At 51.2% G+C, this 24,041-nt stretch overlaps 1 protein-coding gene across 1 annotated transcript; it reads left to right on the forward strand.

The window, feature by feature from the left end:
- Window positions 1-70: 70 nt before the first annotated feature.
- On the forward strand, window positions 71-23,069 carry LOC310888014 (dynactin subunit 2-like; the record flags this gene model as incomplete). The annotated part of the gene is made up of 12 exons (XM_083814342.1): window positions 71-79; window positions 187-1,026; window positions 20,748-20,846; window positions 20,929-21,089; window positions 21,203-21,350; window positions 21,435-21,500; window positions 21,579-21,617; window positions 21,917-21,994; window positions 22,172-22,243; window positions 22,358-22,460; window positions 22,565-22,656; window positions 22,743-23,069. The coding sequence occupies 12 exons, from the start codon at window positions 71-73 to the stop codon at window positions 22,827-22,829; spliced, it is 1,794 nt and encodes a 597-aa protein (XP_083670468.1). The 3' UTR covers window positions 22,830-23,069.
- Window positions 23,070-24,041: the final 972 nt, after the last annotated feature.

The raw sequence follows: 24,041 nt of genomic DNA on the forward strand, positions 1-24,041 counted from the left end.
CTGGAGGCAGTGCGGGCCCAGCTGGAGGCCAAGCGTCTCCGCTCCCAGGAGCTGCAGCGCCGCTTTGCTGATGAAGCCCGTGAGATGAAGAAGAGGGCAGAGGAGCAGCGGCAGCTCCTGGCCAAGCAGCTACGCTCCAAATGCGAGCAGGAGCGGGCGCGGGAGCTGCAGCGGCTGTGGGAGCAGATCCAGAAGCAGCAGGCAGCGGAGATCCGTCAGCTGCTGTGTGAGGGGAACACCAAGTGGTGCCAGGCTCAGCAGCTGCTCCAGCAGCAGTGGGACGAGGCCGTCCGCCAGGTGCGGGACCTGCAGCGGCAGCTGTTCAAGGTGCCCGTGAACCGTGGCCGGAGCGGCGGCAGCGAGGCCCGCGGCAAGCAGCAGGACGTCAACAGGCAGCTCTGCTGGCGGGCAGATAGCAAGCAGGCCGCCCAAATCCTGGACCTCCAGGAGAAGCTGCAGCTGCGGAGGAAACTCCCCTCTCAGTACATCCCGGAGAAGGCTGAGGGGGGGGCGCCTGCCTCCCACAACGGGGACAGGGCCGCGGCCCAGCACCGCCTGCAGAGTCTCCTGGGCACAGGAGCCACCAGGCCCGGCTCTTCGAAGAGCTCCGGTGCATCTGGTGCTGGTGGTGGAGAAGGGCAGCGGACAACCTGCTCGAGCTCAGAAGACGCTCACCTGCGGGGTGAAGGGCAGAGCAGCAGGAAATCTGTCAGAGACATTGGGGTTCAGGTCCCAGAGCAGCAAGAGGCCTGTCCACCTGGCAGCGGAGACAGCCCGTTCCTGGAGCAGCAGAAAGCGCAGCTGCAGAATGCCCTGAAGGACCTGGCCAGGCAATGGATGGTCCTTCAAGAGGAGACCTGCTTCCTGAAGAACGAGAGCTCCCTGGTGGAAGCGAGGGAGAAGGCGGGGAGGCTCAAGCAGGAGCTTGGTATGCTGGGCCTCCTTACCAAGAATCTGACAGAAAAAACCAGGAAGCTGAAAGAGCTTGCTGCAAAGTCTGGAAAGACTGCTGCAAAGACGGAGCAGGTCGACCAGCAGCAGAGAGGGCAATTGGAAACCGAGGCTGGGAAAAAACTTCAGCTGCAAAAGAAACTGGATCAGGAACGTTCAAGGCTGAAGAACAGGTACGAGGAGCTGAAAGTGTGTCTGACAGAGATGAGAAATGAAAAAGCCAGACGCGCGCAGGAAACTTCTCAGCTCCGCAGGCAGAAGGAGAGGATAGAGGAGATTCAATCTGAAAACGCTGCTCTGAAGCAGAAACTCGTGCAAGCGACAGAGCAGCGAAATGCTGCCGTTGGAGCAGCCAAACGTCTTCAAACGCTCCTGAAGGATCTCGATTGCAAATTGAAAGCCATGAGTCAACCGGCAGAAAGGACGCAACAACAGCAGCAGGACCACGAGGAAACAAAGCTAATGCTGCAGAAAAAAGAAGAGGAAGTTAAGCATTGGCAGAGGGCTTGGGCAGAGCTCAGAAGGACACGTGAGGAAGAGCTGCAAGCCTCTCGAGTGCAGCTGAGAGAATCAGAGCAGCAGTATCAGCACCAATGTCAACAATGGGAGCTGCTCTCTCAGCAACTTGAGCAAGAGAAAAGAAAAAAATCCAGCCCTATCGTCTCAGAACTACCCCAGGCAATGACACCTCCCACAGCACAGGCCTATGCAGAGCAGTCCCATGACCTCTGCAGCCATGAAGACAGCTCTGATGCTTCTGAGAAGGCAGCCAAAATCCTGGGATTCTACACAAGCAGCTCGGCATCTGATGCCACACGCGACGGTCCTGGGTGCTGCACTGTTTCAGATGAGGGCTCTGTAGGTGGGAACGGAGAGTCAGGAGCAGAGCATGTGTCCTTGGTCCCGCAGTCCCTGGGACAAGAATCACCAAAACTTCAAAGACTTGTAGCTCAACAGGGCCACCATCCTGTTGAGGGTCCTAATGAGCGCCCTGAAGCAGAGCTTCCTCATGCTCGGGGAGAATACGTTCACGTCTCTGGAGACGTGGACGAGCATGGCGGGTCTGTGAGGGAGCGGAAGCCTGTCAGAAGACGACTTTTCTCCCCTACTTCGACAGAAGTTTCAGACAGCAGCCAGGTGACAAGTTCAGAGCTATGTTATCCCCTGCAAGACAGTGATATCGAAATAAGTTCTTGCAGCAGAAGGGGAAGGAAGAAACAGAGACAGAATAAATCTTTTTGACCAAGGAATTTGTGTCTGTGTGGTGGTTTTACTTGGGTGGGCGGTCGAGTTCCACCTCAGCCGCTCTCTCACTCCCCCTCCTCAAAGAGAAAGGGGGGGAAAATACGACACAAAGGGCTCAAGGGTTGAGATAAGGAGGGGGAGATCGCTCAAAAATTATCGTGACGGGTAAAACAGACTCAGAGTGGGGAGAGAGTAAGATTTATTGCCTATTGCTAACAAGGTAGGGAAGTGAGAAACAAAGGAAAGAAACCAAAAACACCTTCCCCCCACCCCCCACACTAACATGAAACTGGGCCTCCATACACGTCGTGGTTGGTGGGGAGACGGACATTTCCCTAAGGAGAGCTCCCCCCTTCTCCCTCCCCTTCCATGGCTTTTATTGCTGAGCGTTACGTGGTCATATGGACTATCCCTTTGGTCTTTTGGGGTCAGCCGCCCCGGCGATGCCCCCTCCGCACCTCTTGCCCATGGTGGTGGGCAAGCCACTGGATTTGGGGCTGGGGGGTGGCAGAGGGAGGGCGCTGTGGGAGTCCTGGTGCTGTGCCAGCGCCGCTCAGCAGTAGACAAAACACATCGGTGCAATAGCAAGTCAGTTGTAGCCTAGCTACAAGTACAGAGCACAGCGCTGTATGGGCTGCTGTGGGGAAGGCTGAGGCCATCCCAGGCAGAGGCAGCCCACCAAACCCACCGTGGTGGGGACGGGATGACCAGGCAGGGTCTAGAGGGGTGGCTGGATCCCAACCGAAACAGTCGCCCGGGGGCTGGGAAGGATGGGGAAGGTGCTGGGTGGTGCGGTGGGAGCTCCTACGCTCACCCACCTCGGAGGAGCTCGGAGGGACGGTGGCGTCGGGGGGAGTCCTGCCGGGCCCCTCGCAGGGACCACCCGCCCAAAGACCCCGGCCACGCAAGTCCACGAGCAGGGAGGTGAAGGTGGAGGGGTTCAGAGGGGGTCACCCACGGCCTCACACCCCGGGACGGCGGCAACCCACGGGTGCAGCCTTTGCGTGCCCGGAGCACCGGGGCAGAGCCGGCGGCACAGCAGCTCCGGAGCCAGCCCCGGCGCCAGCTCCTGGATTGGGAACCGAGCTTCAAAGGGCTCGGGGCAGCCGCATCGGTCCGCCCCCACCCATGCCAGCTGCCCACGGGTGTCCCGGGCTGCTCGCATGACCGCAGCACGGCCGGGCTCGGCACCGGGCTCGGCACCAGGCTCGGCACCGGGCTGCCGCCGGCTTTGCCCGGGCAGAGCAGGGCGGAACGCGGGGGCTGCCCCCACGCATGACTCCCGGCCCCCTGTGGGGGCAGCTCCCAGCGCCGGGGAAGAGGGGCCCCGCACCCCACGGGGGGTGCTCTCCGGGTGGGCTCCCCCCTACCTGGGGACCCCAGGGAGCGCGGTCTCGGGGGATGGGGGGCGGACCCAGGCCCCACGCGTGACCACCGCCCCCCGTGGGACGGGAGCCCTACGGATGGGGACAGCCCACGGGGACCGGACCCATGCGGGGGTCGATGCCTCAGCCCCCCCTGCAGCGGGGGCGCCTCCCACGGCCCCTGCACCCACGCGGGACCCTGGCCCCCCTCGAGCCCCAGCCCCATGCGCTACGGGGAGCCCCCGTACCTGGATTTACCCCAGGAAATGTCCTGGTTCAAAGCGTGTCCGTGCTGGCCTCTCCTGCGGGAGGTGGCCGGTAGCGGGGCAGGCGTGCTGTGCCGCGGAGCGGGGGATCGAGGCGGGCAGGGCTTTTCTGCGGCGTCGAGGCCACCCGAAGCAGCCGAGGGAGCCGCTGGGACCCGGCAGCCATCGCGAGGGAGGCTGACGAGGCGTCGGCGGAGCCAGCAGCGTCCCCTCCCGGGCCTCCCTCGCGACGGGGAGGGAGCGGGGCGAGGCGCGGCCGTTGGTGCGGGCAGGTTGCGCTCGGGCAGGGCAGAGCGTTCCGCCGCGCTCCCGGGAACAGCTCAGCTACCGGCCGCCTACCTACGGGTAAACCGCCACAGTCATCACGAGGCGGAGAGCTCTTTTCAGACGCTCTGCGGCCGCCCAGACTGAGCGCCCGCTCGAACACGCGGCGCTTCAGGCGCTTCAGAAGGGTGGGCGCAGAAGTTTGCACGGCAGTGCGCGCAGGCAGGGCGAGCAGGGAGGGCGGACAGGGCAGAGTTTCCCCCCGCCCATAAGAACAACACCTTTAACGGCTGTCGACTGCTAGCTGGGCTGCGATGGTCTTCACCAGGCAGAGCGCTCTCTCTAGAGAGTCTGTGGCCACCCAGACTGACCACCTGCTCAACAATGCGGCAGTTCAGGTCTCTGGGTGCAGGGACTGTCTGAGCCTGTTGCTGCCATCTGAGGGAGGCAGAGGCACCGTGTGTGTGAGGTGCGAGCAGGTGGATGACCTGGTCCGCCTGGTGGCAGAACTCAAAGAGGAGGTGGAGAGGTTGAGGGCTCTTAGGGAGCGTGAGCGGGAGATAGACTGGTGGAGCGACTCCCTGCAGGGCCTGAAGGAGAGGTAGCAGGGTGAGACACCCCAAATAGGGATGGACCCCCTGCCCTGTTGCTGTCGGGCAGAGGGAGGGGACCTAGAAGTTGAGGAGGGATGGAGACAGGTCCCTGCTCGACCTTTCAGGCAACGCCCCCCCCTACCGGCCCCACCTTCCCAGGTGCCCTTACGTAACAGATTTGAGGCCCTGGAGCTTGAGAGACCGGTGGGTGAGGACGAGGTAGAAAGTCTACCCAGGAGGATGCCTAGGGCGAGGAAGCCGACTCCACGCCTCAAGACTGCCTCCACCAAGAAAGACAGAAGGGTGATCGTAGTAGGCGACTCCCTTCTCAAGGGAACAGAGGGTCCTATTTGTCGACCTGACCCTACCCGTAGGGAAGTCTGCTGCCTCCCTGGGGCCAGGGTCAGGGATGTTGCCAGGAAGCTTCCCAACCTGGTTCCCCCCTCTGACTACTACCCTCTTTTGATAGTCCAGGCTGGCAGTGATGATATTGATGAGAGAAGCCTGAAGGCTATCAAACGGGACTTTAGGGGACTGGGACGGTTAGTGGATGGAGCGGGAGTACAGGTGGTGTTTTCGTCTATCCCTGCAGTAGCAGGGAGGGGTACCGAGAGGACACGGAAAGCCCACCTGATTAACACGTGGCTCAGAGGCTGGTGCCAACACAGAAATGTTGGGTTTTTTGACCATAGGGCGCTTTACTCGGCACCCGGCCTGATGGCCGCAGACGGGTCCCTATCTCTAAGGGGAAAACGGATCCTAGCCCAGGAGCCGGCAGGGCTCGTTGAGAGGGCTTTAAACTAGGAAAGAAGGGGGATGGGGCTGAAAGAAGGCTTGTTGGAGCTGTGCCGGGGGGAACAATGGCAAAGCCGGGGAAGAAGGCAATGGCCCGACTGAAGTGCATCTACACTAATGCACACAGCATGGGTAACAAACAGGAGGAGCTGGAAGCCATCGTGCAGCGGGAAGGCTATGACTTGGTTGCCATCACGGAAACGTGGTGGGACCACTCTCATGACTGGAGAGCTGCAATGTCTGGCTATAGGCTCTTCAGAAGGGACAGGCAGCACAGAAGGGGTGGTGGTGTGGCTCTCTATATTAGAGAGTGTTTTGACGTTGAGGAACTCGAGGCTGGGAATGATAAGGTTGAGTCCCTATGGGTTAGGATCAGAGGGAAGGCCAACAAGGCAAGCATCCTGGTGGGGGTCTGCTATAGACCACCGAACCAGGATGAGGAGACTGATGAGGAGTTCTACAGGCAGCTGGCAGAAGCCGCAAAATTGTCAGCGCTTGTTCTCGTGGGGGACTTCAACTTGCCAGACATATCCTGGAAGCACAACACAGCCCAGAGAAAGCAGTCTAGGAGGTTTCTGGAGAGCGTGGAAGATAGCTTCCTGACGCAGCTGGTTAGAGAGCCTACCAGGGGAGGTGCCCCGCTAGACCTTCTGTTCACAAACAGTGACGGACTGGTGGGAGATGTGGTGGTCGAGAGCTGTCTTGGGCAGAGTGACCACGAAATGGTTCAGCTCTCTATTCTTGGCGAAGTCAGGAAGGGGACCAGTAAAACCGCTGTCTTGGACGTCCGGAGGGCTGACTTTGAGCTGTTCGGGACACTGGTTGGCAGAGTCCCTTGGGAGGAGGCTCTGAAGGGCAAAGGAGTCCAGGAAGGCTGGGCACTCCTCAAGAAGGAAATCTTAATGGCTCAGGAGCGGTCTGTCCCCCCGTGCCCAAAGACGAGCCGACACGGAACTAGACCGGCCTGGCTGAGCAGAGAGTTCTGGCTCGAGCTTAGGAGAAAAAGGAGGGTTTATAATCTTTGGAAAAGAGGGCGGGCTACTCAAGAGGACTATAAGGATGTTGCGAGGCTGTGCAGGGACAAAATTAGAAAGGCCAAAGCTCATCTGGAGCTCAATCTGGCTACTGCCGTTAAAGATAACAAAAAACGTTTTTACAAATACATCAACACAAAAAGGAGGACTAAGGAGAATCTCCATCCTTTACTGGATGCGGGGGGAAACTTAGTTACAAAAGATGAGGAAAAGGCTGAGGTGCTCAATGCTTTCTTTGCCTCAGTCTTTAGCGGCAAGACCGGTTGTTCTCTGGATACCTGGTACCATGAGCTGGTGGAAGGGGATGGGGAGCAGGATGTAGCCCTCGCTATCCATGAGGAAATGGTTGGCGACCTGCTACAACACTTGGATGTACGCAAGTCGATGGGGCCGGATGGGATCCACCCGAGGGTACTGAGCGAACTGGCGGAGGAGCTGGCCAAGCCGCTTTCCATTATTTATCGGCAGTCCTGGCTATCAGGGGAGGTCCCAGTCGACTGGCGGCTAGCAAACGTGACGCCCATCTACAAGAAGGGCTGGAGGGTAGACCCGGGGAACTATAGGCCTGTTAGCTTGACCTCAGTGCCAGGGAAGCTCATGGAGCAGATTATCTTGAGTGTCATCACGCGGCACTTGCAGGGCAACCAGGCGATCAGGCCCAGTCAGCATGGGTTTATGAAAGGTAGGTCCTGCCTGACGAACCTGATCTCCTTCTATGACCAAGTGACGCGCTTGGTGGATGAGGGGAAGGCTGTGGATGTGATCTACCTTGACTTCAGTAAGGCTTTTGACACCGTCTCCCACAACATTCTCCTCAAGAAACTGGCTGCTCGGGGCTTGGACTGGCGTACGCTTTGTTGGGTTAAAAACTGGCTGGATGGCCGGGCCCAAAGAGTTGTGGTGAATGGAGCCAAATCCAGTTGGAGGCCGGTTACTAGTGGAGTCCCCCAGGGCTCAGTGCTGGGGCCGGTCCTCTTTAATATCTTTATCGATGACCTGGATGAGGGGATCGAGTGCACCCTCAGTAAGTTTGCAGATGACACCAAGTTAGGTGCGTGTGTCGATCTGCTCGAGGGAAGGAAGGCTCTGCAGGAGGATCTGGATAGGCTGGACCGATGGGCTGAGGTCAACTGCATGAAGTTCAACAAGGCCAAGTGCCGGCTCCTGCATCTGGGGCGTAACAACCCCAAGCAGCGCTACAGGCTGGGAGATGAGTGGTTGGAAAGCTGCCTGGCGGAGAGGGACCAGGGAGTACTGGTTGATAGGCAGCTGAATATGAGCCAGCAGTGTGCTCAGGTGGCCAAGAAGGCCAACAGCATCCTGGCTTGCATAAGAAGCAGTGTGGCCAGCAGGTCTAAGGAGGTGATTGTCCCTCTGTACTCGGCTCTGGTGAGGCCGCACCTCGAGTACTGTGTTCAGTTTTGGGCCCCTCGTTACAAGAAGGACACGGAGGTGCTCGAGAGAGTCCAGAGAAGGGCGACGAAGCTGGTGAGGGGTCTGGAGAACAAGTCTTACGAGGAGCGGCTGAGGGAGCTGGGGTTGTTTAGCCTGGAGAAGAGGAGGCTCAGGGGAGACCTCATCGCTCTCTATAGGTACCTTAAAGGAGGCTGTAGAGAGGTGGGGGTTGGTCTATTCTCCCACGTGCCTGGTGACAGGACGAGGGGCAATGGGCTAAAGTTGCGCCAGGGGAGGTTTAGGTTGGATGTTAGGAAGAACTTCTTTACTGAAAGGGTTGTTAGGCATTGGAATGGACTGCCCATTCCAATGGAGGTGGTTGAGTCACCATCCCTGGAGGTCTTTAAAAGACGTTTAGATGTAGCCCTTAGTGAGATGGTTTAGTGGAGGACTTGTTAGTGTTAGGGCTGAGGTTGGACTAGATGATCTTGGAGGTCTCTTCCAACCTAGACGATTCTGTGATATGCATTAGGTTTCACAACTCATCTATGCATATTCATTTCCTAGCTCCGCCTAGCCTCGCTTCATATGCTAATTATCTTATCAGTCCTTCTGCGCTTGCCTACTACTCTCTGGTGGTCGTCCGGGTGGTCATTGGGATGAGGTAAGATGTCTTCATCAGAGTTGAACTTTTTAACCTTTCCTTCTCACGCATGCTCTCTGAGCCCTCGGTCTCAGTCCAAACCGCAAGGTTGGTTTGATCCAGTTCCCAGGGTCCAAGAAGCCCCAGTTATCTAGATGTCTTGCAAATGGAGCATTCTTTTAATCCTCCTTACTCCTCCTCATGAATCGGTGCATTCTCTCACGCTACCCTTGCACATATATTTTGTATCTTCCAAGCGCAGCCCCGGAACAGTACATCGCAAATGTAACATATTAAGCAATATTGTATTATTTCATCTTCTATTACTAACATTTCCCCCCTTTGAAAGTATTTCACTCCTTTCGAGGAGGGCAAATGCTTTCACTAACTAACTAAAATGTTTTACACTCAGTGCTCACCAATAACATATTCAAGGAAAATTACAACATTACGCATCAAGAAAATTACAAAGATTAGGATTGTCACAACATTTCATAAGTCCACCACTTCTGCTTTATGTTACATTCGCTCTTCTGGTTGGGTTCACTTGATCTGGAACCGATCTTGTCTATTCGGTTTTCATTCCATTTCGCCTCCTGGGTTCCTCAGATTCTTTCTCTGAAATCCGAAGTCGTTATATGCCGGTGGAGGGTATTGCGGATGTGGTTCCATATGCCGAGCAATGGTTTGCATCACTGTCCAATTCCAGGTTGTCTTCCTTAGAATCAGACTTTTCAGCATTATAAATGTTAACTAAATTAGTACCCCTACGATCACCAATATAATTATCGTCTCCAGTAAGGATTTAACCCAATTACTAATATTCCATCCACTAAAAATGTTATCCAACCAGCTTGTTGTCATATCTTTCTCTTCCTGCTCTGCATCTTGTTCCACTCAAGCCAGTTGTTCTATGACATGTTCTACATCAATAGTCACATTTGAAATGTGGATGCAGCAATGATCAAGATGATCTTTTAGAAATCCGCATACTCCATGTTCCTTTAATAACAGTGTATCTAATGCCAATCGATTTTGTAGCACCATTTTAGTTGTAGCTTGTAGTTGGATATTAAGGTCTCTAAAGCCTTCTTTCGTGGCTCTCGCGAGCCTACTCACTTGTCCTGTAAGTTTATAAATCATTTCCCTATTTCGATAAGTAGCTACCTGTGCAAATAGAGATTCTAACGCCCAACTGAATTTTACTCCACCCGAGGGTTCATGCCATATATCTTCATCTGCCCCTTCTTCTAAACTTCTTTTTGCCCTACTAATTTGTAGGGTTTCCAACTTTCCCTTAAAAGGAGACTTTTTCCATATTGGACACAGTGTGGGGAGGGAGTCCTAGAGTTATTGCTTTTACTTCCCCATCTATCGGCAGGTGTGTAGTCCAAGTTCCATCACTGGCTGCCCATACAAATTGTCCTGGACTTATGTATGGCACTATAGCTACAATCCACTGCGACTTGACTAGCCTGGCTATTTCTTTCCGAATTGTACTTAATTCCTCGGCAAGCACATCCTGTCCTAAGAGCTATCAATACCGGAAGTAAGTGCCCGATATCTTCATTATTACTGTCGCAAGTATATTTCTTCTCACAAGTCCACCAAGCTACCTTTGTTGACTCTTGTCTACCACTACTATCAACCCGGCTTACTGTATAAAACTGATCAGTTCCATTCTGCTTTCCCTGCCATTTGATACACCATGATGTATTCCCTCCATACTGGAATTTCTGCAATAAACTTACTGTCCAATCACTATCCCACTCTTTCATTCCTTTTGGCTCATTTTTCTCTTGACATTCCCAAACAATCTTTTCTCTAGGCCCTTCTACTATACGTAGTTCGTCGTAATGATACCGTCCCACATTCTTAAATCTGCGTATCGTTACGAATTGGTAGTTCTTTTCACATTCAGACCTTGATGTTGGGGGGGCTCAGTTTCCTATAGTATTGTGTAACATTTATCCTCTCTAAAACTTTCACTTCTTTACATTGAATTGTTTCATTTCCTTTTACTTGGGGCAGTGGGGAGGTTATTATACCCCACTCAAGCGGGCCCCCTGTTGCTTTTGGAATGGGCATACAAGCAGTAATTCTATCAGTTCCTTTCACTGTGGCAAAATCTTTAATCAATCCTACCAGTAAATTCTCTGATGGTTGCCTGTGTGGGATCTGTACCACTTGTGTCCGTGGTGCCTGGCCCTCTCTTTTTCTTCTAGATCCTTTTCGGTGGGCTACCAATATTCCTTTATCCAATTTCGGATATACCAATATTTCTCTTATCCCGTAATCTATTTTCATGTGTTACCATGCACCGGTAGTTTCCTTTGTTGACTTTAGTAACACTAAACAGGGTTAGGGTGGTAGCTCCTCTCAGTTGTTGGCCCAATTGTAGGGTTTTACTTACGTACGCCTTCCCTTTCCACCCAGCCTTCAATCCTGTATTGTCCTCGGTTGTGTTTACGTATATTTCCTGGCTCTGTCCGGAGTCATTTATTTTTTCCCAGACCACCTGTAGAGAGCTAATTGTTATTGGTTTATCGTCGTGCATTCCACATTCCAAAGTAACATTTTCTCCTTTGAATATTTCCTCTTTCTTATAGTTTTCTGGTATTTCTAGGAACTCAATTACAAGGTATTTACACAAAACAATTACTGTTATCGTTACTGCTCTTAAGAACCCCGACATTGTATGGTTATACGCGCCTCATCTGTAGTTTTGTATCATCTCCGATTGCTCGCACTGACCAAAATTCGGGAACCTTTTTCACCCGAGTATAATGAATCCAAGCATCCACCCCTTCTACCTTTAAAAGTAGTCAATAATACTTGATAAGGTCCAGCCCACCGTTCTCTCAGGGGTTCTTCATTCCAGTTTTTAATGTACACTTGGTCACCTGGCTGAATGTCGTGGACAGGATTTTCCAGTGACAACGGTCGGTTCCACACCAGAACACTTTGAAGTTGAGCTGAAGTTTTGCCAAGAGACAATACATAATTATAAACATCCTGGCTCCCTGTTATATGCATATTAGGATTTGGTTCTGGGGATTGATAAGGCTTTCCATACGTAATCTCGTATGAGCTTACTGACATTCCACTCCTTGGCTTTATCCTTATTCTCAGTAAAGCTATAGGCAAAGCTTGTGGCCATTGTACTTTGGCTTCCTGGCAGATTTTACTGATCTGTCCCTTTAGAGTCTGGTTCATCCTTTCTACCTGTCCACTAGATTGGGGTCTCCATGCAGTATGTAAATTCCAAGAAATTCCTAAGAGCCGGCTTACGTCTTTAACCACAGATGCAACAAAGTGGGGTCCCCTATCCGAGGATATTCCTAATGGTACCCCAAACCTCGGAATGATTTCCCGCAGTAACCATTTTGCTGTCTCTTTAGCTTGATTGGTGCGACAGGGAAGGGCTTCTGGCCATCCGGAAAAGGTGTCAACCCCTACTAACAAATACCTATATCCCCTAGTCCTAGGTAACTCTACAAAAATCAGCTTGCCAGTAATCTCCTGGTTCTATTCCTACTCTAACTCTTCCCATCTCAGCATGTTTTCTTGCTACTGGATTATTTTTCAGACAAATCTCACACTTTGACATTACTGATTTTGCCATTGTTAACATATGTGTCGAGACAATGCTACGTTTTAAAAATGTTACCATTGCCTCTGCACCCCAGTGACAGTCATTATGTCTTGTCTGAAGTATTTCTCGCATCACCAAGGGGGGTATTACTACCTGGCCCGTAGCGGTTACATACCATCCATCAGAGTTCTTTCGGGCCTTTAGGAGATTTGCTAATTTCTCATCCTCTGGCGAATATCTTGGTTTCTTGGGAAGATTAAGACGAGTGGGGCCTACCTTGAGTGGTACCAAAGCCATTACATTCCACACCTCCCGAGCAATTTGTCAAGCTGCTCGATCTTTGCCAGCAGGTCGAGGGAAGTGATTGTGCCCCTGTACTCGGCTCTGGTGAGGCCGCACCTCGAGTACTGTGTTCAGTTTTGGGCCCCTCGCTACAGGAAGGACATGGACGTGCTCGAGCGAGTCCAGAGAAGGGCGACGAAGCTGGTGAGGGGTCTGGAGAACAAGTCTTACGAGGAGCGGCTGAGGGAGCTGGGCTTGTTCAGCCTGGAGAAGAGGAGGCTCAGGGGCGACCTCATCGCTCTCTACAGTTACCTGAAAGGAGGCTGTAGAGAGGTGGGGGTTGGTCTATTCTCCCACGTGCCTAGTGACAGGACGAGGGGGAATGGGCTAAAGTTGCGACAGGGGAGTTTTAGGTTGGATGTTAGGAAGTACTTCTTTACCGAAAGGGTTATTAAGCATTGGAACGGGCTGCCCAGGGAGGTGGTGGAGTCACCATCCCTGGAGGTCTTTAAAAGACGTTTAGATGTAGAGCTTAGGGATATGGTTTAGTGGAGTACTTAGTGTTAGGTCGGAGGTTGGACTCGATGATCTTGAGGTCTCTTCCAACCTAGAGAAATCTGTGAATCTGTGAATCTGTGATCTGCCAGCCGATTCCCTTCTGATATTTTCGAGGTTCCTCCTTGATGGGCTTTACAGTGCATAATAGCCACTTGTTTTGGTTTTTGTACCGCGTTTATCAAATTTAACACCTCCTCTTGATATCTTATATTGGCCCCTTGTGAGGACAACAGCCCTCTTTCTTTCCATAATGCTCCATGAACATGGTCTACTCCAAAAGCGTACTTTGAATCTGTCCAAATATTTACCATCTTTCCTTTACTCAGTTCCAGTGCTCGAGTTAGGGCTATCAGTTCCGCTCGCTGTGCTGATGTTTCAGGTGGTAAAGGTTTTGCTTCGATTACTGTCTTCAGGGTTGTTACTGCATACCCTGCATACCGTGTTCCATTCTCCACAAAACTACTACTGTTAGCGTTCATGAAGACACATAATCCACAAAGTGATTATATGAAGGTGCTTTATTAGGCGCCGGAAGTTAGGGGCATGCCTGCCCAAATCTAACTTCGTCTGATTTGTTTTCTTAGTTCTCTTTTATCTCCTAAGATACTGTGATATGCATTAGGTTTCACAACTCATCTATGCATATTCATTTCCTAGCTCCACCTAGCCTCACTTCGTATGCTAATTATCTTATCAGTCCTTCTGCGCTTGCGTATCACTCTCTGGTGGTCGTCCGGGTGGTCGTCGGGATGAAGTAAGATGTCTTCATCAGAGTTGAACTTTTTAACCTTTCCTTTTCACGCATGCTCTCTGAGCCCTTGGTCTCAGTCCAAACCGCAAGGTTGGTTTGACCCAGTTCCCAGAGTCCAAGAAGCCCCAGTTATCTAGATGTCTTGCAAACTGAGCATTCTTTTAATCCTCCTTATTCCTCATCATGAATTGGTGCATTCTCATGTTACCCTTGCACATATATTTTGTATCTTCCAAGCGCAGACTCGGAACAGTACATCGCAAATGTAACATACTAAACAATATTGTATTATTTCTTCTTCTATTACTAACATTTCCCCCCTTTGAAAGCATTTCACTCCTTTCGAGGAGGGCAAATGCTTTCACTAACTAACTAAAATATTTTACACTCAGTGCTCACCAATAATATAATCACGGAAAATTACATCATTAAGAATCAAGGAAATTACAAAGATTAGGATTGTCACAACATTTCATAAGTCCACCACTTCTGCTTTATGTTACATTCGCTCTTCTGGTTGGGTTCACTTGATCTGGAACCGATTTTGTCTATTCGGTTTTCATTCCATTTCGCCTCCTGGGTTCCTCAGATTCTTTCTCTGAAATCCGAAGTCGTTATATGCCGGTGGAGGGTATTGCGGATGTGGTTCCATATGCCGAGCAATGGTTTGCATCACTGTCCAATTCCAGGTTGTCTTCCTTAGAATCAGACTTTTCAGCATTATAAATGTTAACTAAATTAGTACCCCTACGATCACCAATATAATTATCGTCTCCAGTAAGGATTTAACCCAATTACTAATATTCCATCCACTAAAAATGTTATCCAACCAGCTTGTTGTCATATCTTTCTCTTCCTGCTCTGCATCTTGTTCCACTCAAGCCAGTTGTTCTATGACATGTTCTACATCAATAGTCACATTTGAAATGTGGATGCAGCAATGATCAATATGATCTTTTAGAAATCCGCATACTCCATGTTCCTTTAATAACAGTGTATCTAATGCCAATCGATTTTGTAGCACCATTTTAGTTGTAGCTTGTAGTTGGATATTAAGGTCTCTAAAGCCTTCTTTCGTGGCTCTCGCGAGCCTACTCACTTATCCTGTAAGTTTATAAATCATTTCCCTATTTCGATAAGTAGCTACCTGTGCAAATAGAGATTCTAACGCCCAACTGAATTTTACTCCACCCGAGGGTTCATGCCATATATCTTCATCTGCCCCTTCTTCTAAACTTCTTTTTGCCCTACTAATTTGTAGGGTTTCCAACTTTCCCTTAAAAGGAGACTTTTTCCATATTGGACACTGTGGGGAGGGAGTCCTAGAGTTATTGCTTTTACTTCCCCATCTATCGGCAGGTGTGTAGTCCAAGTTCCATCGCTGGCTGTTTGTACTTTGTACTTTGGCTTCCTGGCAGATTTTACTGATCTGTCCCTTTAGAGTCTGGTTCATCCTTTCTACCTGTCCACTAGATTGGGGTCTCCATGCAGTATGTAAATTCCAAGAAATTCCTAAGAGCCGGCTTACGTCTTTAACCACAGATGCAACAAAGTGGGGTCCCCTATCCGAGGATATTCCTAATGGTACCCCAAATCTCAGAATGATTTCCCGCAGTAACCATTTTGCTGTCTCTTTAGCTTGATTGGTGCGACAGGGAAGGGCTTCTGGCCATCCGGAAAAGGTGTCAACCCCTACTAACAAATACCTATATCCCCTAGTCCTAGGTAACTCTACAAAAATCAGCTTGCCAGTAATCTCCTGGTTCTATTCCTACTCTAACTCTTCCCATCTCAGCATGTTTTCTTGCTACTGGATTATTTTTCAGACAAATCTCACACTTTGACATTACTGATTTTGCCATTGTTAACATATGTGTCGAGACAATGCTACGTTTTAAAAATGTTACCATTGCCTCTGCACCCCAGTGACAGTCATTATGTCTTGTCTGAAGTATTTCTCGCATCACCAAGGGGGGTATTACTACCTGGCCCGTAGCGGTTACATACCATCCATCAGAGTTCTTTCGGGCCTTTAGGAGATTTGCTAATTTCTCATCCTCTGGCGAATATCTTGGTTTCTTGGGAAGATTAAGACGAGTGGGGCCTACCTTGAGTGGTACCAAAGCCATTACATTCCACACCTCCCGAGCAATTTGTCGAGCTGCTCGATCTGCCAGCCGATTCCCTTCTGATATTTTCGAGGTTCCTCCTTGATGGGCTTTACAGTGCATAATAGCCACTTGTTTTGGTTTTTGTACCGCATTTATCAAATTTAACACCTCCTCTTGATATCTTATATTGGCCCCTTGTGAGGACAACAGCCCTCTTTCTTTCCATAATGCTCCATGAACATGGTCTACTCCAAAAGCGTACTTTGAATCTGTCCAAATATTTACCATCTTTCCTTTACTCAGTTCCAGTGCTCGAGTTAGGGCTATCAGTTCCGCTCGCTGTGCTGATGTTTCAGGTGGTAAAGGTTTTGCTTCGATTACTGTCTTCAGGGTTGTTACTGCATACCCTGCATATCGTGTTCCATTCTCCACAAAACTACTACCATCAGTAAAAAGTTCCCAGTCATACCTTTCAAGGGGTACACCCTTCAAATCCTCGCGGCTGGCATGGGTATGCTCGATTATTTCCACACATTTGTGTTCCAACGGTCCTTCTTCTGGAACAGTTCCTAGAAATACTGCTGGATTTAACAGGTTAGTTGTTTTCAAGGTTACGTCATCTTGTTCAGTTAGTATTGCCTGATATTTCATCATTCGGCTGGGTGATAACCAGTGGCCCCCCTTTTGTTCTAAAACAGTTGTTACCATATGTGGTACAAAAACTTCAATACGTTTTCCCAAGGTAAGTTTCCTTGCTTCCTGGATTAAGAGAACTGTTGCCGCTACTGCCCGCAAACATGAGGGCCATCCTGCACTTACAGCATCCAGTTGCTTAGAAATGTATCCCACAGGTCTTTTCCAGCTTCCCAGTCGCTGGGTTAGTACCCCTAGTGCTAGTCGTTGTCTTTCATGTACAAATAACTGGAAATCTTTTGATAAATCTGGTAGGCCCAAAGCTGGTGACTTCATTAGGGCGTCTTTAAGTTTCTTGAAAGCTTCTTTCTGTATTTTTCCCCAAATAAAATCCTGTGCCTTCTGAGCTTCATAAAGGGGCTTAGCTATGAGTCCATAATCCATTATCCATAATCTGCACCAGCCAGCCATTCCTAAGAAGGCCCTTAGCTCATGGAGATTTTGAGGTTCCGGGATGGTGCATATAGCTTTTATCCTATTGACACCCAGACTTCTTTGTCCCTGGGAAATCTCACACCCCAAATATGTTACAGTTGAGCAAACTATTTGTGCTTTTTTCCTTTGAAACCTTATAACCACCCGTTCCTAACTGATTTAAAATTTCGATGGTTGTTTGGGTGCAGAGCGACTCATTCTCTGTGGCAATCAAACTATCATCTACATATTGTAACAACAAATACTGACTTCTGGGTACCTGTATTTGTCCTTGCGTTGTCCAGATTTCCAGGTCCTTGGCCAGCTGGCTTCCAAAGAGGGTCGGGCTATTCTTGAAGCCTTGTGGGAGTCTTGTCCAAGTTAATTGTGTCTTTCGTCCACTCTGAGGATTTTCCCATTCGAAGGCAAATAATTTTCTACTATCTTTATCAAGAGGTATGCAAAAGAAGGCGTCCTTTAAATCTATCACAGTAAACCATTTATATTTCTCTCTCACAGATGTTAACAATGTGTAAGGATTAGCCACTACCGGCTGAATGTCCTTTGTTATTTCATTTATTGCTCTAAGATCTTGTACCAATCTATATTTGCCATTCCGCTTCTTTACTGGAAAAATTGGAGTATTGTATTCCGATTTACATTCTTCCAAAATCTGATAGTTGAGAAATTTGTCAATAATTTTCACTATCCCCTGCCTAGCTTCTATCTTAAGTGGATATTGTTTGATTCAAACAGGTTTGGCTCTTTCCTTTAATTCCACCTTTACCAGTTGTGCCAGTTTCGACTTCCCTGGTACGTCTGTTTCCCGTACTGTTGCTCTAACTGCATTTTCTACTTCTCTTGGAATATTAACAAAGGGTTTATCTTTGGTCATTAGGATTTGGCCTACTTTGGACTCAGGTACCTTCATTATTAATTCTCCATCCTCAAAGGTTATTGTTGCATCTAATTTAGCTAATAGATCTCGTCCCAAGAGTGGAATCGGGCATTCTGGTACATACAAAAATTCATGGGTTAGTTCCTTACCCCCAAAACGCAAATCAAGGGGTTGTAAGAATGGCCGTTCCTCCTCCTTCCCTGTGGCTCCAATTATTGTAGTTGTCTTAGTTCCTAATCGTCCTTTTAAACTATTTAACACTGAATATGTTGCTCCTATTACATTTACAGACTAATTAACACAGAGAAAGAAGCTCCTGTAACCAACAACAACAAAAAAATTCAAGCCCCTGTCTTCGTTTCCTAGCTTTATTTCAACTAGTGGACCTGCTAGGGTAGATGCCCCAGGTCCCCGTCATTTCTGACTGTTGTAAGTTTATCCTGCAGCCTAAGACAAATTCCTTCTGATATCAGGGGCTGATTGCCCTAGAAAGAGGCTAGCCAATTGCCTCTGTTTGTTTTCTGAAGCCAGGTCCAAATTTTCTGTCTTTTTTTTTTTTTTTCCCATTGCATTTCAAAGTTGGTCCAGAAATTCAAAAATTCCATAGGGTTTTCTTTTGGACCTTCTTGGAACAGATTCTCAATTCCCAATTTAACCAGATTTTGGTATTTACATAATTTCCAGGGTGGTAAGGGTCTCGGGGGGGGGGGGGGGTGGGGGGGTGGGGAAGGGGTCGGTCAGGGGAATGCAATGGTTGAAAGTTCCCTGAGCGGTCCCATTGGCAATCTGAGCTCACACATGAACTCAGGTTGTTTTAAGAGTTAGCTGCTTTTCTGTTTCCATGACAACTCTCTGGGACCCATCATGGTCCCTCTGCCCCAGAGGGCTCACACCCGTGATTTTGAGATCTCAGCCTCGGGTTGAGGCGGAACTATTAACGTTCCTACATCCTCTTCCCCTGCTCATTCAACTTCAAACAGCTCTGTTAGATACTACATGCCACACAACCTTTAACACCTTCAACAACCCTTTTAACACTTCCTTTATCTTCCTCTAGCCTGTACTTTTCTAATGCCAACACCAAAGGCTCAGTCAGGGGCCAACTTAATTCCATACCTTTTCCCTCCAAGATGCTGAAACAACATATCAGTATACAACATTTCATCCTATTTTCCTTCTCTCCTCAAGAACAACATTAATTGCAAGACACTGTTACAGTCGATTGATCCATAAAGTGGCCATTTAGTTTGATCCATAAAGTGGCCATTTAGTTTATACAGTGGCCACAATTGATTGCAATACTTAGTGGAAGTCCTCTTGCTTTCCGCACCCCCCCCACTCCCCGTTCCGACAATATCCTTGCAGTGTGCCAATGTACACCCAAGGAGGCTTTCTTTAAAATGTCTTTGTTTTGGATATTACCCATTTCCTTGATTTCCCATTCCCTTTTATTTATTTATATTAATTACTGTCCCTTGTTTCAATTTCCATGCAAAACTTTTCATTGCAGGTTTTTACTATCTTTTCCTAATCTTTGTGGGAATAGAAATGTTGTTTTTGCAGTGTTACGTTGTTTAGAAGGAAAGAATGTGGTATTGAGATGTGCTTACAGCGATAAGAAAGCTCAGCAGGTGACCTCGTAAAATGCAGACAACCAGCCTCCTTAGAGCAATCAGGTGAAAATCACTGTGTTAAGTCAAGCCAGATAAGGGGAGAAAACATTACCATCTCCAAAACAGGCCGGCAACTGAAGGCCAGGCATTGTCTGTGAAGCATCAGATAGATTGTGAACCTGGATTACCCACTCCAGTGGGGAAACAGGGGAGGGTCCTGTCATCAAAAAGTATATAAACTGTGTTTTGGAACTAGTAGGTGCGCTCTCCTGCTTGTGGGGCGCCCGCCATTGCAATCGCGAATAAATTACTACTTCACTGAGATCCTCGCCTGAGCCTAAGTTATTGGCTACGGAGTGTTTCTCACAATTGGTACGTTGTGAGCAGCGGGGGTCGGTCGCGGCCGATGGCTCCCCGAGAAACTCCTCGGTGCCGGCTGGAGCGTGATCAGTTCGTGAGCCACCTCAGCAGTGCCCACGAGGTCCCATCTGGGTCGCCAAAATTTTAGCGTTCATGAAGACACATAATCCACAAAGTGATTATATGAAGGTGCTTTATTAGGCGCCGGAAGTTAGGGGCATGCCTGCCCAAATCTAACTTCGTCTGATTTGTTCTCTTAGTTCTCTTTTATCTCCTAAGATATTACATATGCATTAGGTTTCACAACTCATCTATGCATATTCATTTCCTAGCTCCGCCTAGCCTCGCTTCGTATGCTAATTATCTTATCAGTCCTTCTGCGCTTGCCTACTACTCTCTGGTGGTCGTCCGGGTGGTCGTCGGGATGAGGTAAGATGTCTTCATCAGAGTTGAACTTTTTAACCTTTCCTTTTCACGCACGCTCTCTGAGCCCTCGGTCTCAGTCCAAACCGCAAGGTTGGTTTGACCCAGTTCCCAGGGTCCAAGAAGCCCCAGTTATCTAGATGTCTTGCAAATGGAGCATTCTTTTAATCCTCCTTACTCCTCCTCATGAATGGGTGCATTCTCTCATGCTGCCCTTGCACATATATTTTGTATCTTCCAAGCGCAGCCCCGGAACAGTACATCGCAAATGTAACATATTAAGCAATATTGTATTATTTCATCTTCTATTACTAACAGAGGGACTCAGCTACTTGGTTTTTCTGGTCGATTCCTTTCCTTGCACAGGCACGGGTACCGCCCAGGGGAGTTGGGTCCCGGTGTCCCAGCACTGCCAGATCCCTGGTGCCGTGGGCAGGCCCCGAGCCCCCGTGACACCCCTCTCCTTTCCCTCTCCCCTCCCCCTTTCATCTCTCTGCAGCACGGTGAGGGCGTTGGTGCCAAAGAGACTCCTCAGCAGCGGTACCAGCGGCTGCAGCACGAGGTGCAGGAGCTGGTCCGGGAGGTGGAGCAGATCCAGGTGAGCACCACCCCTGCCGTTTGGCACCTGCGGGCAGATCGTCCCCGGGGGCTGACACTGCTGCCTGTCCCCCCCTGCACAGAGCGCGGTGAAGGAGTCGGCGGCCGAGGAGGAGCTGACGCCCATGGCCTTGGCCAGGCAGGTGGAGGGCCTGAAGCAGCAGCTGGTCTCCAGCCACCTGGAGAAGCTGCTGGGCCCTGCCGCAGCCATCGACTTCGCAGACCCCGAAGGCGCGCTGGCCAAGTGAGTGTGGGCTCGTGGCCGCAGCTTGGGAAGCGGGGGGCAGCAGGGGGAGGATGCCAGCATCCCCGCGAGGCGGTACCAGGGCAGCGTGCCCACCTTTTCCCCTCGCCCAGGCGCCTGTTGCAGCAGCTGGAGGTGGCAAAGTGCAAGAAGACAGCGGCAGGGAAGAGCCCCGCCAAGGCGCCAGCCCCCACCGGGGACACGCTCACCTTTGAGCTGTACTGGAGGCCAGAGCAGGACCAGTTCTCCCAGGCTGCCAAGGTGAGCGTGCGGAGGGGGAGTCACAGCGTTTGACCCCAAAATGGGCTGTCCTGCCCTCTCAGCCCTCGCTTCCCTCGTTTCCAGATTGCGGAGCTGGAGAAGCGGCTGGCACAGCTGGAGGCGATGGTGCGGTACGAGCCTGACAGCCAGGTAAGGAGCCAGGAGCTCCAGCCCTGCCGCTCCCCTGCCCTCCATCCTGCCCCACTGATGTGATTTTCCTCCCCACAGAACCCGCTGTTGGTCGGGCTGAAGGGGACCAGCCTCGTGGTGAGTCCTAGAATCCTAGAATAGCCTGAGTTGGAAGGGACCCATGAAGACCCTTGGGTCGAACTCCTGGCTCCACACTAAGAATTAAACCATAAATCTGAGAGCGTTGTCCAAATGCTTCTCAAACACCAGCAGGATTGAGGCCATGACCCCCTGCTTGGGGAGCCTGCTCTGCTGCTCGACCACCCTCTCAGTGAAGATTTTCTGTCCTAATACCCAGCCTGAACTTCCCCTGGTGCAGCTTTAAGCCGTTCCCTCATGCCCAGGCACCCCATACACACCCTGTTCTCCTTCCCCAGGAGACCGTGCAGATCCTCCAAGCCAAAGTGAACATCCTGGACGTGGCTGTGCTGGACCAAGTGGAGGCCCGGCTGCAGGTGAGGGCCTGAGGCGGAGGGAGGTGGGGATGAGTCCCGCAGCCCCCAGCCAGCACTGGGCCCGCTGGCCCCACCAGAGGATGGCATGGGGCCATGGGAGGGCACCCGCAGAGGCTATGAAATTGGGGTGGACCCTGCTGGATTTGGGGTGTCACATCTGCTTCCCCCCCTCCGCAGAGCGTCCTGGCGAAGGTGAACGAAATCGCCAAGCACAAGGCCGTTGTGCAAGACGCTGACACCCAGAGCAAGGTAAGAGCAGCAGGGAGGGCCCCCCAAAGCAACCACAGCATGGGGGGCTTATGCAGAATCGCCCTGCAGACTGTGCTTACGCCCTCCTTTCTTGCTTTCCGCCCCTTGCCCCAGATCCACCAGGTCTATGAGATGATGCAGCGCTGGGACCCCGTGGCCAGCAGCCTGCCCGATGTAGTGCAGCGACTGCTGACCCTCAGGGACCTGCACGAGCAAGGTGAGGGGCAAGGAATGGGGATGCTGGGGACAGTGGCGTGGCGTGACAAGGGAGATACTGGGGTCTGGGGGCCCTCCAGTGCTGAGTTTTCACCTCCTTCCCAGCCACACAGTTTGGGCAGGTCCTTGTGCACCTGGACACCACGCAGCAGGAGATAGCTGGTGCTCTCAAGGACAACACCGTGCTGCTGGCAGAGGTGAGTCTCAGCAGCATGTGCTGGGGTGGGAGGGGTCCCCATCCTGTCCGCCCTGCTCAATCCCTTCCCCACTGACCCCCCTGCAGGTCCAGAAGACGATGAAGGAAAACCTGGCCATTGTAGAGGACAACTTTGCTGACATAGAAGCCCGCATCAAGCGGCTGCAAAAGTGAGAGCACCCTGGAGCACCTCCCTGAGCATCTGCATTCCCCCCCCCCCCCCCCCGACATTGTGATCCCCTGGGAATCACTCCCTCTGCCTGCAAGTAGCAGTCCCTGTTTGTGTATAGCTGGCCGTGCTCCCCTGCGCAGAACGGGGCTGTGGAGGGGCCCTTCCCAGCCCCCCATTAGCACCCAGGGGTGGGTCACTGCTCCCCCAACCTGGATTTACCCCAATAAATGTCCTGGTTCAAAGCGTGTCCGTGCTGGCCTCTCCTTCGGGCTGCGGGACACGAGCAGGGCCCAGCTGGGCTGTTTGAAATGCAGCTTCTACTGCGCATGCAAGCCCTCCAAGCACCCCCAGCGTAGCTCCAGCTACACTTTTCTTACGCTTTTTTTTAGTTTAAAACCATTAGCCCTTGTCCTACCAGTGAAGAAATATTTCTCCTCAACACCTGCAGTACGTTGAAGACATCGTCGTGTGGGGCAACACAGGAGAGGATGCTTTTGAGAAAGGGGAGAAAATAATACAGCTTTGGACGGCTGCTTTCGTCCTGTTAAACAGAGTAAGGTGAAAGGATGGGCGCTGGAAATGCATTGTTTTAGGCATAAATTGGCAAGATGGATGTCATCAGGTCCCCATGGATGCGATCCATGGGGATCCAAGAAGCTGTGGACTTGCCAGCTAGCAAATGCTAACGGCTGTATAATGCCTGCATGGGTTAACAACCCTTCACCTCCCTCCTCTGCGCCCCTTGAGCTGAGGCTGTCGGGGTGTGTCCGGGCGGGGACATACCATATAAGGTCATATGGCGTCATCCCTCCTTTATGACGTCATCCCTCCTTTATGACGTCATCCCTCCTTTATGACGTCATCACCCGGACACTATATAAGGCCGCGCTCGCCCAGGCCGGGCCAGTGGCAGAGGCGACCTCTGCTGCTGCGCGGTGCTGGGAGCCGGTGTCTGCTGAGGGCTCAGAGGCTGCTGTCCCTCAGAGGCCCAGGCCGTGCGATCGCTGGTGGCTATTGCTGGCAGCGTTTGGTGAAACCGTCGATTTCGCATTCCTTAAGCCATGATCCGGGGTGGCGTGGGCCAGGGGCCTGTGGCGCGTGGTCGCCCCTTGCCCCGTCGGGGCCCAGCGCGACCCCCCAGCAGGCCTGTGCAGCAGGAGGAGCACAGGCAGGAGCTGGAGGCGCTGCGGGCCCAGCTGGAGGCGCTGCGGGCC

This window comes from Anser anser (genome assembly GCF_964211835.1).
Source record: "Anser anser genome assembly, chromosome: 30".
In the NCBI taxonomy this organism is placed as follows: Eukaryota; Metazoa; Chordata; class Aves; order Anseriformes; family Anatidae; genus Anser; species Anser anser.